Source organism: Adelges cooleyi, unplaced genomic scaffold (assembly GCF_023614345.1).
Source record: "Adelges cooleyi isolate 19-005CV unplaced genomic scaffold, UGA_ACOO_1.1 ACOO_flye_CR_arks_rails_tigmint_CR_PRNA_376, whole genome shotgun sequence".
In the NCBI taxonomy this organism is placed as follows: domain Eukaryota; kingdom Metazoa; phylum Arthropoda; class Insecta; order Hemiptera; family Adelgidae; genus Adelges; species Adelges cooleyi.
In genome coordinates this window covers 7,038,267-7,055,412 of record NW_026096053.1, presented here as the reverse complement: position 1 = coordinate 7,055,412, position 17,146 = coordinate 7,038,267, and the positions used below count along the sequence as shown (strand labels likewise).

At 38.6% G+C, this 17,146-nt stretch overlaps 1 protein-coding gene across 1 annotated transcript in view; it reads right to left on the bottom strand.

The window, feature by feature from the left end:
* The window catches only part of LOC126841112 (division abnormally delayed protein-like), a 51,325-nt gene that overhangs the window by 5,817 nt on the left and 28,362 nt on the right, over positions 1-17,146 (bottom strand). The window contains exon 3 of the mRNA XM_050577402.1: positions 13,369-14,117. Within this exon, the coding sequence (XP_050433359.1) occupies positions 13,369-14,117 (749 nt within the window). The remainder of the gene's footprint in view (positions 1-13,368; positions 14,118-17,146) is intronic.

Genomic DNA, 17,146 nt, shown 5'->3' with positions numbered 1-17,146 from the left:
GAAAATTGTTTGAAAATAATCGACACACAAGCTAGATTCATTATCTTATCTAACTCGTTCTATCTGTCCGGCGATGGTAATTTAACCGATTCGGATGTTATGAATAACACAATGCGTGTCCTTGATGTTCTGCGGCAATCAAACTCAAAAAAGGAAAAAAAAGGGTCGTTTTTTATTTTATTGCGTCTACGTTTTGCTTGCGTTTTACGTACGTGACTACCGCGTCGGTCGACGCGATAAATTCAAAAATATAATATATGAAGTGTGCATTTTTAAAATTTTTTTTTTTTATCGTCACCACTACTTACAATTTTTTACCACGGCCACACAATTATACACGCGTGTCGACTAACCCAAACCAACAAACAATCCCTGTCGTGTCGTTTTCAACGCCAGTGTGATTTGGTAAGTATAAGTTTATGGATGTCGGCGGTCTGTCTAGTGATAAAAAAAAATCCCAATCGAACCCGAGCGAAAATTATTGTTGTACCGATACCAGTCGTTGCCAGATAACTTGGCACGGCGGCTTTTATCAGTAAAATATGTATTCCTAAACTAGTTTTTATTACCAAAGTTTTTTTTTTTTATTAATGAGATCTGTATAAAAAACCTACCGCAGAATATTTGTCGTTATTTTTTAATCTATTTGGTAAATCACACAAAACGAGAAAATCCACAGCTGGTTTGGCGCTATCGCGTGGGTAGACGCGGTCGAGACCCGGCTATCGACAAGCGGACGTTGGAGTGAATTACCAAAGGCCTATAGATCACAGAGGGGAGATTAAGCGTGGGAGGCGGACGCTAGATCTTTAGATGCGCGGATTCCGACGTCTTTCCGCCAATTATACAGTTCAGCTTACACCCTCAATACACTTCTACCTACACAATATGTAAGTTTGTAGTATTATACCGAAGTCCGGAGAAGAAGTATGTAATAATAGTACCACTCCGTTCGTGACTCAACACGAGAAAACAATGAAAAACGACAAAACTAGTGGGGAAGATGTAACAAAAAAATGTATAAAAAAAAATAATAATAACAAAACGAAACGGCGGACAACAATGAACGTCTTCGAGTCCGGGTTAGGTCTCCGACGTGTCTGAACGGGTATGCGCCGGTGAGTTCACATCCGACCTGGGGCCTTGGGGCACCGCACGGGGACCGTCGATCCGATCCACATGTATTGGATGTATTATATTGTACATAATATATATCTATATGTATATATACATATATATAATAATAAGAGGTAGACATAATATGTGTACGAGAGAAAGAGAAATAGAGAGAGACCGATTGTCAAGAAAATTTGGGGCGCCGCCGAAGCCGTTTGATGATGGTCAATGAAGAGCCGCCTGATCCTCCTCCTCCTCCTCCTCCTCCTACTACTACTACTACAATCGCCGGTCCTCGTGGGAAGTTATTAATCCTTTTTTTTTATTTTTTTTTTATTCTCGATCGGAAACATGACGTTGAAAATATTTTCAAAACGACCGCGTTACCCTCTAATATGCGCCTACCGCCATATACTGTACACCTCTATGATCGCATATCATATATGAGAATCTATACTATATTAATCATAATAAAATAACCAAATGTCGTCCCGTAAACGATTTATCCGAGCGAGTAAGAGACAAAGAAAAAAAATACTTTCTCGGCTAAAAATTAAAAAAAAACTCGCTTCAAACTCGAGTACAAAACTGTAATGAAATTATAATAATAATTGTATTACGAAAATATATTGCCGGGGCGAGGTTTACATATAATACGTTTATGTATTGCCTCGCGGCTGCAGCCAACAGGAAAAATAAATATGGCGTGTGCGCTTCGTTTAAAATAATAATAATAATAATAATACAACGCACAATATTTACAAGCATATAAACGCAGCAGTCACTCAGTTTGCAACGACAAGTGCCAGGCTCCCATTCGGCAACCGTTAACTCGGCAGAGATTGATTTAGGCAGTTGGCTACATTCGAAAATTGTACAATCTGTTCAGAAATTGTACCGCCCGAGGTGTACCCATATATACTTTTATAGAATTTTATATCTACAACGAGAAGCCGTTCTCTGTCCGGTCGAGTTGCGTCACTTGCGTGCTAGGTGTGTCTCCGTCATCGCCGCTTTCACGGCGGATTCGATTACACGACAAAAAAAAAAATTATTAAAATAAAACTTGCAGCGTGTGCATCCGTAATGGCACAACCGCGGCTAATGGTAATCACTAATCACGAATGCGTGAATTTGAGTGTAGTATAAATGACTCTGGTTCGTATAGACGAGCAGTGGCGTCCGCTAAAGCTTAGGACTTCGGTTACCGACCGAAAAAAAACAAATTGAAATTGAAAATGTTTACCACGAGAAGTCTCGAATTCGAATCGCAGCATATACTACTATATTATGAAGATGGTCATCTTCGGTATAGACTACGTGAAACACACTAAAATCGTAAGTGTCTGGTAATTAATTAACAACAGTTAACGGACGAATTAAAAATACATAGTTTTAGTTTACATAGTACATAGTCTATATTCTGTCGGTTTTTTTTTATAAAAAATAAATTGCCCTATATCGCGTCCACGACGGTCGATGGCCAAACCGGGCGCCATCGCTATTTTTTTTTTAAACTCCAAACACGTTATTTGCATTTATTTTCGAAATTAATCATCGGGTTCTGCAGCGTGTACTTGTCGTATCCACCGCGATAAACCTACTTATTTATCACGATACAGCCCTGACGTATGAAAAACCAATACAGCTAAATAATACACACACAACCCGCCCATACAACGTCGCTTGTACCTACTTGTAAACGGCGATTTGTAGATATATTTTTTTTAACACTCGAATAACATTATTTCAGACATTGTCGTCGAGCTCCAAACGATTGTGGCCGTCGATGCAAATTAAAAGTACACGTGTACCGCAAAATTAATGGACAGAGAAAAATAATATTAAAAAAAAAAGAATACAACCCAAAGGGGGGAGAGTTCGATTGCCAATGAGCGTTTTCATCATCAACCAGCAGAACCGATGCTGCTGCTGCGGCCAACATGTCTGATAATATTGTTATAACGAGTTATGTACAATATCATATTTAAAATTATTACACAGTTCCATCTTCCCCTAAGGGCACGAACCCAGGGCGCTCGGCCTGATGGGGGCCCCGAGTAGTATAATTTTACATCTTTACGTTATTTTTGGTTTTCTTAAAAGGCCCCCAAAACTCTGTGTGCCCAACGGCATAAGACGGCCCTTCTGGACAACTTACACAAGTACTCCGTTAACATAATAGTACAGCAGCAGCGTCGAACTCATTCGCATTGAAACGCTAATGTACACATCTGACATTACCGCACAAACACACACGATTTGTCTTTGTAAAAATATTAAGTACCTATAGGATATTATGAAGAAAAAAGAAACGTACACGGCATCTTCATAGTACTCTGTCCTGATCACGTATAATATTATAATAAATAAATCACGAGCTTAACCGTTTAGTAAGCGCAGGTACACGTATATAAAATATTATCATATTAATAATATTTTTTTTATTTTTACCTTTAACGGCAGAATACACGTTTGTATTTATTCAAATTAGCATGTTTTCTTTTTTTTTGGGGGGGGGGACCTCTCCTATTCTGTGTTCTCTGCGCGACCTACAACGGTTAAGATGGTATTCGACGACGACGATAATAACAACGTTTACTGCAATTAAAGTTATGATACATCGCCAGAAAATAAAATTATTATTATCATGATAACAGCCGGTACATCATTATGAGTCTAATTACGTCCGGGGTCCGTATAAAAATATAAACAAAAAATTATGTTTAAATCAACTATATCGGATCGAGTTATACAATATAATATATTATAGGTACAAGCTTTGTGATGGCGTGGGCGTCGCAGATTTACTATATAGAGGACGCGCATCACATTCGTTTTATATCCTTTTCTCTTCTTCGGAAAAAAAAAACACTTTCCGCAAACATCATATGTTTATGATAATACAACACTACATACAACTAAAACACATATATTACATATTATAATAATAGAATAAATTGAATAATGCAAAAGTGGGCGCACCACCGTTTGTTTGTTATCTGTTCGGGGCTCTTAATTAGACGCGAAGAAGGCGGTGGCATTCGGTCCATTATTATAATAATATATCATTATAATTTAGTAGATTTTACATATTTTGCGAATATCTAATAAAAAGCGCCGGAGACGCATACGGAATATAATCAATGTGTTGTATACGTTTATTGAAATATCTGTCATATTGTTATATTGTACACACTACATGTTTGACTAAAATACACAAAAGACATTGTCGACGTATCGTATCCAAGATGTCTTTACAATATAAAACGAATGAAATAGAACTTGGATTATAGAAGAACTTAGAAAGTCGACGCGGAAAACGGTGATTTTTATTTTACATTATTCACGCAATATACCTTTTACAAGGATCAGGCGGGCAAATTATTGTAAACGTGTTATCAGCGGCACCCCAGAAAATACAGCTTTTTTTTATAACAAAAATAATCAACGTATAATAATTGTTCAAAACCTTTATTTGAGACTTTAACCGTTGACCCCGTACAATTAAATTAGGTGTATATTGTTCATAAACGTGTCCCAGTGTTGCGATTGCTTAGCGATAGCGGAATACTTATTTGTAAATTAAAACGCGATTGTATACGCAGAGGAATTTGCCAATTAAAAAGCTATTAATAGTTTTTTTTTTTTAATTGATCACTTAACGAGTGTGTCCTCTGTTAATGGTCCACACGACCGCCACGAATTAGACAGATTATTGTTTTTAACGACTAACGCGAACAGGGTTAAAAATTAAAAAGTACATGTTTCCGTACAACTAACATTAAAAAAAAAAACAAAAACAAAAATGAATTGACGAACTGATAAAATACACGACTGACCGATGTGCGGTTGAAATGACGCAACATACTTAACGGAGTCTTCCTGGCTAGTATAATTAATAACAACACTGATTTTATTTATGCAAATTAAAGCGAACGTCGCTGCTCCATATTTTTCCAGATAATCATATTTTATCACTAATCCATAGGTATGTATTATATATTTTCTTTGTTTGTTAATCTACACGCGGTGCATTGACCGCAAGTACATATATTTAATATAGATATATGGCCATTGCGAAGACCGGCTCGCTTTTCAATAACTATAATATCAATTAAAGCACGCCTACGCGTTTTATAACGATAATTTATAACCTAATGCCACATAATACAATAGCTGTTGTTGAACCAGGCTCTTCCTTTATTTCGGTTGATTGCATAAATAGTTGCACCGCGTGTACCCGTTAATTGGTATTAGTATGTTTTCCACAATAATAGGTCGTCGTATGCAGGTACTCGATGATAAACACCACCCTATAACCCGATACACTTTGTGGAACGTTTTGTTTTCGTTCAATTATCTTACACACATCTCATCATCACTGTTTCCTCCGCCGTTGTTGTTTTTGTAGGCGAAGACCCGGCCTGGGCCTACCCGGTATCTCGGATAATAATAAAATAGAATTGTAAAACCGTCAAGGCAAACGGTCCACCGTAAGTACAGAGCCACAACATCCTCAGGATGTTATAACCGCCGGCGCCGGAAGGTACGGTGTGCTTTTAAGTGGATTATCCGTGTAAAAACGGTGAGAGAGAAAACGCTTTGACGAACGTGTTTTTTAAAAATATATTGGTGGGGGGGGGGGGGTAATACCTTGGGCGAGAGGAATACACATCTAAACCTGTAACCCGTAAAAAAAGATGTAAAAAAAATCTCGGCGAATCTGTGGAATCGACGGAGACGTGCAAATTTTATTTATGATTATTTTAATTTAAAAAAAAAAATGCTATTTGATAAAAAACAAAACCCGTTAAGACCCGACGATACAGATGAGTGGTTTGAATAATAAAATGCATAATATAACATATTATCTAGATTGCACGTGAAACCTGTTGGTTGCTCTGGCCGGCATTTCAAAGCGCAGTAGCGGTCCAGTTACTGCTACATCAACCGACTATGGTACCTAACTGGTGGTTTTTAAATTTACTTAAAACACAAAACAAGGGAGTTGTAACTTTTTATGCCTATTTATGTATTACAATTTTTTCTTTCCGATCAAAGCGCGCTTTAAATATTGGCGTTTCTCGCTATTTTTTCGAGTTTTTTTTTTCAACGGGAATGCATAAATTATAAAATATGAAGACCGACAAATTCAATAGGCCCGCGGCAAACAACTCAAGTGTGGTGTAATGGAAAAAAACATATCCGCCATGTTTATAATATATTATAGTTACACGACCTATGCTAACGTGCGCGTTTTATATTTTTCACAAGCCTACGCGCCGGCAGTGTTTATTTAGATTTACTCGAGGCACGGTAGGTTATTTTTTTTTAAACCAACCTCATATTATATACATAGACGAACAAGTGTTACCCACGACGGATGCGGAGCGCGGTAAGCACTTAAATAAGGATGCCGGTTTCTGGATTGCAATGTAAAGCGTTTTACAAAAGATAAAATATTATGTCTGTTTGCGGCAACGGTATAACAAAGAATATCGTTTTGTTTTTATTTGCAAAAAATAATTAATGCGTTTAAACCCAAACGAGTTCTAATAAATAAAAAAAAATATTTGTTTGGCAACAAAATAATAGCACATTGGTCCCATAATTACAATTATTATTATGTTAATGCATTTTTTTTTATCACTTTTATCTTCTCTCTCTGTAGTCTACACATGCTGCTGGCCATAAGCAAATCATAGCATCAATAAGCTCCTATCTATTAGATTGGTCGTTTAGGTATAAGTCTAGATTACTCGACTTAAAGTTATCGTTCGCCTGGATAGTAATACTATGCTATACTAACTGTGTATTCTAATAATAATATTGATATCAGTTTGCTTTTAACGGCCAGACTTTGGACTTGTCGCGTTCGATTAGTTACCTAATGGCTCTTTGGCAACAACTGGATTCATTAATAATATTTAACTCGCGCTAGTACACATCCAGATCGGTCGGGTTTTCTGTGCAGTCATTAATCATAATATTCTATACATACTATAATATTATAACTCAATAACCTTGTCCAGTATATTGAAGTAATGTACGGGCCGCGTTTTTTATTGAAAATCCAGAGATCTGTGCGGGAGCGTTACGGTTAATGGCTTTTATCCGAGAAATGACACTTTGAAATAACGAGGCCCTGCAGATTTCCCACAAATGCATAAATATATTATGTATATTTATTTTAAATGACGATCCCATTGTCTCTTAGCTGCTGCGATCGACCATACCGAGTCATAGAAAACACAATGCTTTACCCCAAAAAGCTTTTGCGGGCCCGCCGTTTTATCACCGCCGGTCGTCGTTTAGTCCACTGTAAACGATTAATGACACGGTGGTGATAATCCGAAACCGTTAAAATAATATTAAAACCGATGAACTTGACTCGCCCTATAATACATTATTATTCTAGATAAAACCGCACTTTGGTAAAGTCCCTCGCTTCCTCTTTGTTATGTTCCTAAATGTAAAATGTTAGAAAAATATTATTTTTTAAAAACTTTTAACCACCAGACGAAATTCCCACCCTATTAGTTTGCAAACCTTACTCCGCTGAACCCTGGCAATAATCTTTTACTAGCAAAAATAAACCAGAAAACGTAGCAGTACGAAAATTGTGCTACGAGTGGGTTTTTTTGTGGGTGGGGGAGAGGAGGAGCTAGTAATTCACAATCTGTTATAGGTAATATGATTACTATTATACAACACCGGACCAGAGGCGTGTGAGGTTCGTACTCGATAAAAATCTCAATCGACTATTGCATCATATCGTTTTAGAAACTATGTTTATTTTATGCGAGCTCTTCGTGCGGGTGGAGGACGAGGACACAACAACCGCTGTGTACACGAGCACAATGGCCCCACCGGGCAACAACAGTACGATGGCGGTGTGTGTACTGTGTGTGAAATGAACTGGTAAAATCACCGCAATATAATAAAACAGCGGCGGCGGCGGTGGTGCACACAAGAAGTCCGTCCTCTTCGTATTCTACAAGACGGTGCGCGCTGGTCGCTGTGTGTTAGTACCGGGAAATATTGGCATAATAGCATTCCGGCAATATGTTTAACGACGACAAAGTGAGATGGAATTCGCCCGCAAGAATGTCGCTGCGACGCGAAGGCGGATTTTCTATAGCTTAGTGTGTGTGTGTGTGTGTATTATAAGTTATAAGTTATAATAATATTATGTAGAAACACGGTTTCTATATTCAGGTTCTCGGCATTTTTACCGCCAACGTCATTATAATATTATAATAAAAAAAATAAAAAGCTTTAAGTCGACGCCGTGACTTTTATTGCGTGCTGGACGTCGACAACAAAATATCTTTTATATTTTTTTATAATAATAAATCGAATTTCACCGCAAAACTCTGCGGTCGCATTTTGTCGGACTCGTGCGTTTCGGGTCGGTTCATCTGCACGCACAGAAACCGTGCGATTTTATAAGGTTTATCATTACACCACACGCGGTACAAATATCCGGAGAAGCCATTGGCGTGCCGATATAATGTTATATACGTACATGATATTATTAATAGGCAGATCCGTCACAGGTCGCTTGTCCCCCGGAAAGCGCACAATTGACAAATAAAACATTATATGCATGCGAAGCCATATCCCAACAAGTGGAGTAGGTACATCTAACCGACGCAAAACTGTCGTTCTACTTAGGTCCGATAAAAAAACAACCCGCCGAATAAGGGCTGACTCACATGAAGAGCGTTAGTATATGTACACTTAATAGCAGTTGCATTATAGTTGTAAACGCGTGTTAATCTAACGTTCTGCGTGTAAACCAACCCAAAGACATTTGTAAAAATTGTTAACGACCAAGCGAAACACGCGCAAATCCAATGGAACAAAAACATTTATTGATAATACTTTGTTTACAAAAAACAAATTTACATACATAATGCCTTGTTCGCAGATTGTCGAAAGGAGAATTTTCAACAACCAAATTACTTAACAAAAATGCAACAATTATTATTTTTAGTTAACTTTGATTTTATATTTTCGCAAGTTTTTTACCTTTCCGTCAGTAAAGAGACATAACTATCAAATAATACTAACCCCAAAAAGGTTAAATTACAAAAGGTTAGTTGATTATCTATTAATAGGTTTAACTCTGCTTAACGATTACGATTGTTGCGGATGGTTTTTTTTTTAAACAAGTGAACGATCCACTATACGAATGATAACAGATCACTTTATACAGAACACTACTTTTGCAAGAAAAAAAAATAGAAAATACCCTCTCAAAATTGTGGGTTGAGATCTATTTTTTCGACAACACCAGTCCACGTCTGAAATCCGTCACTGCCGTTGTGGAACTTGTAAGTTTTCTAATTTCTGTTCAAACTTTCAACACACACGCACACGGTAGTAGGTAAACGCTGTAAAACCATTGCAACGGTTTCCGTCGAATCTCGCATTACCTCTAGACACACGGATTTGGTCGTCGTAAAACTTTCAATAAAGAATAACACTTGCAAACTTTGCGCGCCGAAAGAGTTTCGACCGGCGCGGCGTAGATTTGTATTACTATTCTCGGAGTTCTGTTTTATTAAAAACTTTGTAAAAATCAAATATCGATCTGTATTTAAAGTATTATCAAAATACCATTACGACAAGTGTAATCAATCATAAGAGAAAAAAACAAACAAACAAGTGTAAGCAAAAACTTTGAAAAGCGCCGTCGAAAACTTTACGACAACCATTTTTCATATTATTATAATATCACACAGCCGACCGGTTTATACTTTGTATAACAATGTATTCATACGAGTAATAAACACGGCGGATTAAACACACATCACCGTTTTTGAGCGGGGCAAGTAGTGCGGTGCAAATATTAATAATAATAATGTGTTGTAAAATGTCCCGAAAACAGTTCCCTCTGGAAACACACTCTTATTGGAAAAATTCGTTCACTTAACTACTAAAAACCGTGGTAGGCATTATCGCCCGCCTGCGCGTTTATAGTTAAGATTTTAAAATAATTGTTTTTGGCACGACCTATAATATAACTTACGCTTTCGGGACAGCCGATGACCCGCACGAGTGGCGACAGATTTATTGAACACCCCAGACTGTCCGATCGTGTATCTGCACAGATTCTATAATAAAGAAATAATTTCCCCGTTGCCAATGTGATACACAACTCATGCGTGGTTTGTGTATGTGTGTGTGTGTGTGTCTCTCTCTTTTTATCTTCTTTTTTTTTTTTTTTAATGGCCGGTAAAAATAAACCGACCGCTGCTGCAACACACGGTGACATTCCATTCCGATCGCAATACACATTGTATACACACACAAACGCTAAAAACGCATCGTCCATCGCCGCTGCCGCCGTTTATATACTGTATATTATAATGTTGTCACATGCGAGATATATATACATGCATAAATGTATGTGTATATATGTACATAAACCGTTGGCCTTAAACTCGGCAGAGTTATATCCTATGTACGTCAGGTCCTCTTTTTTTTTTTTTACCCCTACCGACCATCCTTGTTTTATTCGAAACCGTGCCTCGTTTTAGCACACAGCTGTTGTATTCGGACATTGATTAAATATAAAATTTAGATATTTATTGTAAAAACAATAAAAAATATTATATTTAATCAATGACTCGGATAATAAGAAATGGTAACGGGCATCCGATACATACGAGATAAAAAATTTTTTTTAATAAAACATAAAGCACCTGCCTATATCAGAGTAAACTTCCTCTTATACATTTTGATGTACCTAGTTACATGTACAACAATAACAACAATTAATTATTTTAATGTCTTTATATATATATATATATATATATATATATATATATGTATACTATATACTATATCCATATAGTATTGTATACTATATGGATAATCCAACTATCAAAATACGGTTCGAGACTTATTGATGTATGTATCAATTGATACATTGATAATTTTGCCCATGTCCGTCTATAATATTATCATCTGAAAAACAACTACTTTTATAAAATGTAACACAACGACGTATGTCGTTCGATTTCCGTTGACTGTACTACATAATGTGGAACGCATTTTTAACATTTTTATTTTACATCAACAAAAAATATCAAAGCTATATATTCATCAACTATAAAGTCACATATATTATCAATTGATGTATACAGCAAGTACAAAATATTGTTGTATTTTTATATATATATATATATATATATATAGAGAGAGAGAGAGAGATACATAGAGTTGTCTGTGTGTAGACATTGTGGTTACTGTTTTATTTTATTCGACTGCTTGGCTTTGAATAAACCGTAAACGTCCCGAGTATAGTGTTATGTATAAGTAACAAATGGTCCATGACCAAGGGCAACATCGCTTTAGTACCGCGTTGCACTTGTATTTATATATTTTTTTATTATTAGCACCAAGAAATTTACACTTGGATTACGTTACCGGCGTTACACTGAAAAAAAACATTATACAAATTTGCTCTGTAATCGACATTTTGTTCGGTGTATTTTTTTGTAATCCGCTGATCAAGTGAATTTTACTTTTTTCGCACAGTTTGATAAAAAAAAAAACGTCATTTACCGTATCACGTTACCTAAGCTGGCAAAATGTATAGAAAAAAAAATATTACTAAGTCGGATTGTTTTGTTTGCACGTTGGGGACCTACATGAACGACCGCAATTTGTTATTCTACCAGCCCGATCCGGTTATCTCCAGTTTGAAATAAAAAACTTATGAGAACTCTAAAATTAATTATCACACGCACGTCACATTTATTCGGTTACGTTATGACGCAGTAGCTGGTCACGTTACTCCGGTTCTGGCATAGTATCCGACTATGTGAATTGCCTGGATTGGTTATGTGTTTTTTATTGTTTACTAATCGCCCAGAACGCCTAGACGGATACCTCGAATTTTCATACAATTTAAACAAACGGTTCTACCAATTTACTAGAATCCGACAAGGTCATATACACGAGAGAGTAGTAGGGAGGTGTTTGGTTATTGGTTAGTATAATTACGGTGGCTCGATACCCCTTGAAAAATTGTACAGAGCCACTCGGTATAATAGTAATATCATTGATTATTAATATGTTGTTGCCGTCCATTTTTCAAAATCGGTAAAAAGTTCACAAGCGACCTTATAGTAGTCGATTAATTTATTTTACATCAACACTGCCGCGTAAGGACAATAGGAAAACCTACCGAATTCCATTAAACCTACTCGGCTCGGGTTCAAGACCAAAAAAAAAAAAACAGTTTTCACAATTACAAGAGAATCCGCGACGGGTGGGTATAGGGTTTTCATAATATATATATATATTTTTTTTTTTTATTAACCACCGCGGGGTTCCCGACTACTAAATGTCTATTTGCTATAATGCCGCCTCCGCCTCGTTAGCGCTGTACAAATCGATCGAATTCGCTCTTTGTATATTATTATATTATTGTGTATGTCCACCGCCGGTCGTGTGAATCCACATTGTTAAGAACTCTCTCACTATCTATCTCTCTCTCTATCTATCTTCGGTGTCTCCGAGCAGGTTAAACTCGCGCACACACACACACACACATATGTATATAAGGTAAATGCGGATTGTTAGGTGCAGTGTGTGCGTGTGTGTGCGAGTCGGAACCGGTCCAAATATGGTAAATCGGGTTTAGTGTCGGAAGGGTTGCGTTTGTGTGTACACGCCTACGTTTTTATACATGCGGTGCGTGCGTGAAAGGTGCCGGCAAGATCGGCATTCCTTTCGTCCGGGACCAATGGCAGTCGGGGGGGCATTTCATTCAGATGAGTCATGCGCGCCTCGAGCTCGACCGCCGGTCCTTTTATGCCCGGCCATGTGCATTTTCTCGTCCTCGGGTGGCGCTATCAGGCGCACCGCGTCTGCTGTGGTAACTGGTAGTCGGTATACTGATTTCGATTCCGAGCGCACACCATGTCATTCAGAAAAACCGTGTCAAACCCGTAACAACCCCATTGATGTCTCTCTGTCGGGAATCCGCGGCGCCCCCGCCCACTGCCCCTTCATCCCGCTATAAACAGCTGTTGTTCGTCTGTCCTTATATACCATCCAGACGGTCGGCAGACGTTTGGTCGGCGACGTGCACGCACTGACCGAATGCCATAAAACAAATGTACTACTCATATCGTTGCATTTTTCAGCGATATTGTTACTATCGGGCCACAAACGGTCGTGCGCGGAACTACGATATTATAACGATGATGACGATGTTGATTTACTTACGTTGTTTTGGATATCGGAAGCGTGGTTCATGGCGAACATGATGGCCTCGGAAATTCTCGAGTGTAAGGACCTGAGCAAGTCTTCCAGACACACCGAACACTGTCCGTTGTTAATGGCCGACACCAGTCGGTCAACAGCCTCGTAATAGCCGGTCCACGACGCATCCAGGTGCGCCGTCTCCCTGGCCAGACATCCGCGGACCACGTTCACGCACAGGCCGTGGCACGGTTTCGCGTCCTTGCCGGCGCACCACGAACACTGTCTCATCCTGGTCATGGCCGCCACGCACTGGTCCCTGTTGCCGTATCCCAGCCACGACCCGGAGTGTTGCTCGTCCACCAGCTGGCTGCCGTACCTGAGCGCGTGCATGAGCACGTTAGTGGCGGCAAACGTTCTGGATATGTCCTTGGACAAGGTGGCCGGCACGTCGCCGAACGGTCTGATATCGGACGTCTTGCCGGCCAGACACTGCGCGTAGTCGCCGTCGAACTGCGCGGCCTTGTCCTGTTTGTCGGACGCCACGGCGATCGTCCTGTAGACCACCGGGAACAGGTCGGTGAACAATCTGGAAGCGGCGTCCTCCAGGCTGGCCCCCGACACCGTTTCCGGGTCCTCGTGCACGTACCGCGACAACCGGTCGTGGAACGTGTCCAAGGGTCCGGTAGCCGGGCCGGCGATGCTCACGTACACGTCCGCCAGCACTCTAATGGTTTTGCTTTTCGATTTCCTAATCATGTGGTTCACGTGATCTGTACGGGGCAAAAAAAAAACAATATGAAAATTACATATGTTGTTAGGACGTGCGCGTGCGTTAGGGTATCGTCATGTGAAATCAAACACTCCTCTCGACACGACGCTACCGGCAAATATGAAAAAAAAATTCATAATATCATGTATTATGTGTATATATATATTTACTGTATCTTTCAATCTATTTTATCAATGAACGCTAATGGAGAACATACGACGTGTTTTGAACAATTACCGTATACAAATATATATATATACACTACAATAAAGAACGGATTGTGAGGGATTTTTTTTATACGCACACATAAAAATACTTTAACCGACAGAATAATAGACATCAACGGCGGACTATTCCCGTTAGAGCAGCGACTTCAGTACACGTTAACATTCCCTACTGGCCGTACACAAAGTACTCGTCATCGCTTTACGTTTAATCGTGTATAACAAGAATAACACCGAAATCGTACCCACACATAACACGGCAGTCGTATAATTTAATATAATATGCAAACGCCACAAACTGATTTACTGATACATATACAGAAACGGTTCTTCGCCATACAAAAGCAAACACATACTAGTTCATATTATACTAGTAACTAGACCTATATTAGAGCTTTAATTGTATTAATGTATTTGAAAGAGAGATCAATGTAGTCGCTTTATTGAACTCATAAGCATAGCGTGGTGGGATGAGCTAGGGAAATTCAGATCCTACCCCAACCGAGTTCCTACACGATTCAGGTAAAAAAACAACGATGGGCAAATGACTGATTGATGATTTTTTTTTTGAGCCTAAAAAGAAGTTTGGAAAGTTCTCTAGACTCCCCCTACTCCCACCAAGCTACGCTTATGATTGAACTTGTATTATTGCGGTAAAGAACAGCAGCGGTAGCGGCTAGAAAATACCAGTAGCCCGCGCGGTCGTGATATTATAATTAATTTATCCTAATAAGAGCGATAAGATTTGCCGTGGACTTGTTGCCAGTATATATATATATACACTATAATAATATATATAATACATGGTCGTCGAAACGGATCATTACGTTATTTATGTTCTATGAAGACCAGCACGCCGCGGCGTCGGTATTGGGTTTAATAAGACGGCGGGATAAAGAAATGAACAAAATAAAAAAAAACTGTATATAATCATAATAATAATAATAAAATCGGATTATACGAAATGGAATTAAAAGGAGGATCGACAAGAAGGGGCTGAGAAAAACAGAGATAGAAAACGTCGAGAAACAATTGAATGGGATCCGATCTGGACTGGAATGCAGTTTGCCGCAGAGCCCGGAGGATCGCGGTAACCCCGGGGGGGAGGGGGTTCGTTCTTCGGAATGCGGCGGCGGCCAGTGTTGCACCTGTGTGTGTGTAAGTACCGCCGAAAACAACAAACGCCGTACCTATTAAATTGTAGTATACTTTATTCAGCATCATTCGTCAACCGGGGTGAAAACACGAGACAACGATGGTCGGTGGATTTATAGATATATAGAAGAGAATCCGTTCACAGTGAGTATTTACTAATAAGTGTGCAAAAACGGTTGTACCGAAAACCGGTCCGGCCCATGGCGAGAACACGACCAGGACGAATGCGCCACCGCCACAAGAACCAGGAATATAACACAGGACCCGAGTACCTAATAATAACTATAATATAATATGTACACCGCAATAACTCGTCCAACCCTCCGGGCCTAACCTAAGCATTATATAATATTGTTTTTGGAGAAGACACCCCACGACGTGTGCCATAATTTTTAGTACCCTGTAAAACCGACTAATTTCGGGCACGTCTGTCTGTCGTTCTTATTTATACATTCTCGAGTTTTTATTTGTATATATTATATTATTATATCCTCATGTACGACCTGTCTACGAAAAAAAAAAAAAGGTAAGTCCGTGTGCTCGCGTATAACCCCTTCTCGATAACGGTTATCGGCAGTAGGTGATTATTAAATTATTATTGTCTTCTCAGTATATGCGTTTTATTAGGGTAAACTGTCATTTTGCCGCTTCGGCAGTTAGAACGTTCCGAGCCCGAGGCGATTCACACGGCCGAAACAATAACAGCGCATTCGGTCTGATTTAGGGTTGTTATTGCTGCGGTGATTATGTTTCTTTTTTACGGTTTGGCGGATAACTGATGAAACCGGCGAAAACAATATTATTATTATTATTATTATAACTACTATATTATTATTTTGTGGGGTTCAAAAGCGAGGAATGCGGTTGTAACCTACATATTTTAAAAATATGTACGGGCTGTATTGTCCGGAGAGGGACCGAGTTATGCGGGTGCGTGCGTTAAAGTACGAGTCGAGTTGACACGATGGTTTATTGAAAGAAAAAAAAAACACTAGTTTTCGCCAATTAGACAGAAGTTGTGATTTGTCCCTTAGTTGGGCATTTACGGTGTTTAGACTGTTTACCCTGAAACGAAAAAGTTAGTAAAACAAACGTTTGTCGATATAAGGAAAATGAAACGTCTTAGTTTTTCCAAACAAACTCTAATCAACGATGAATCTAACAAAAATGTCTTCAGATTTATGTGCGCCCTTGCCGTGAGTCACTCCGAAAAAGATTTTGGTATTCGTTTTGCGTTTCGGCCGAATTGTTTGGCCGACGGAAATGAAAATGGAGACGCAACGAGAATTATATTATTTCAACAATGATAATGTAATATTTTGCAGTTTACATACACAAAACGTGAATTCTGTGTTTAAGATGTTTTCCAAAACATACCCGCAATAATAAAAATAAAGAATAAACGTGAATAAGTTTAGCACAAAAGCAACGACGTTTTTTTTTTTTTTTTTTATAGTAGGTATTCTCTTTAGACATTCTTTGGTTACGATCGTACGGACAGTTATACCGACACATACAAAACCCCTTACTGTTTGACGTGCTTAAAGAGTATAGACACAAAAAAAAAATATGCCTGAAATTACCATATGTTATTTTCATATTATATACATCCGGCATTACATTATCCACGTTCGGATATCAATTAAAATTT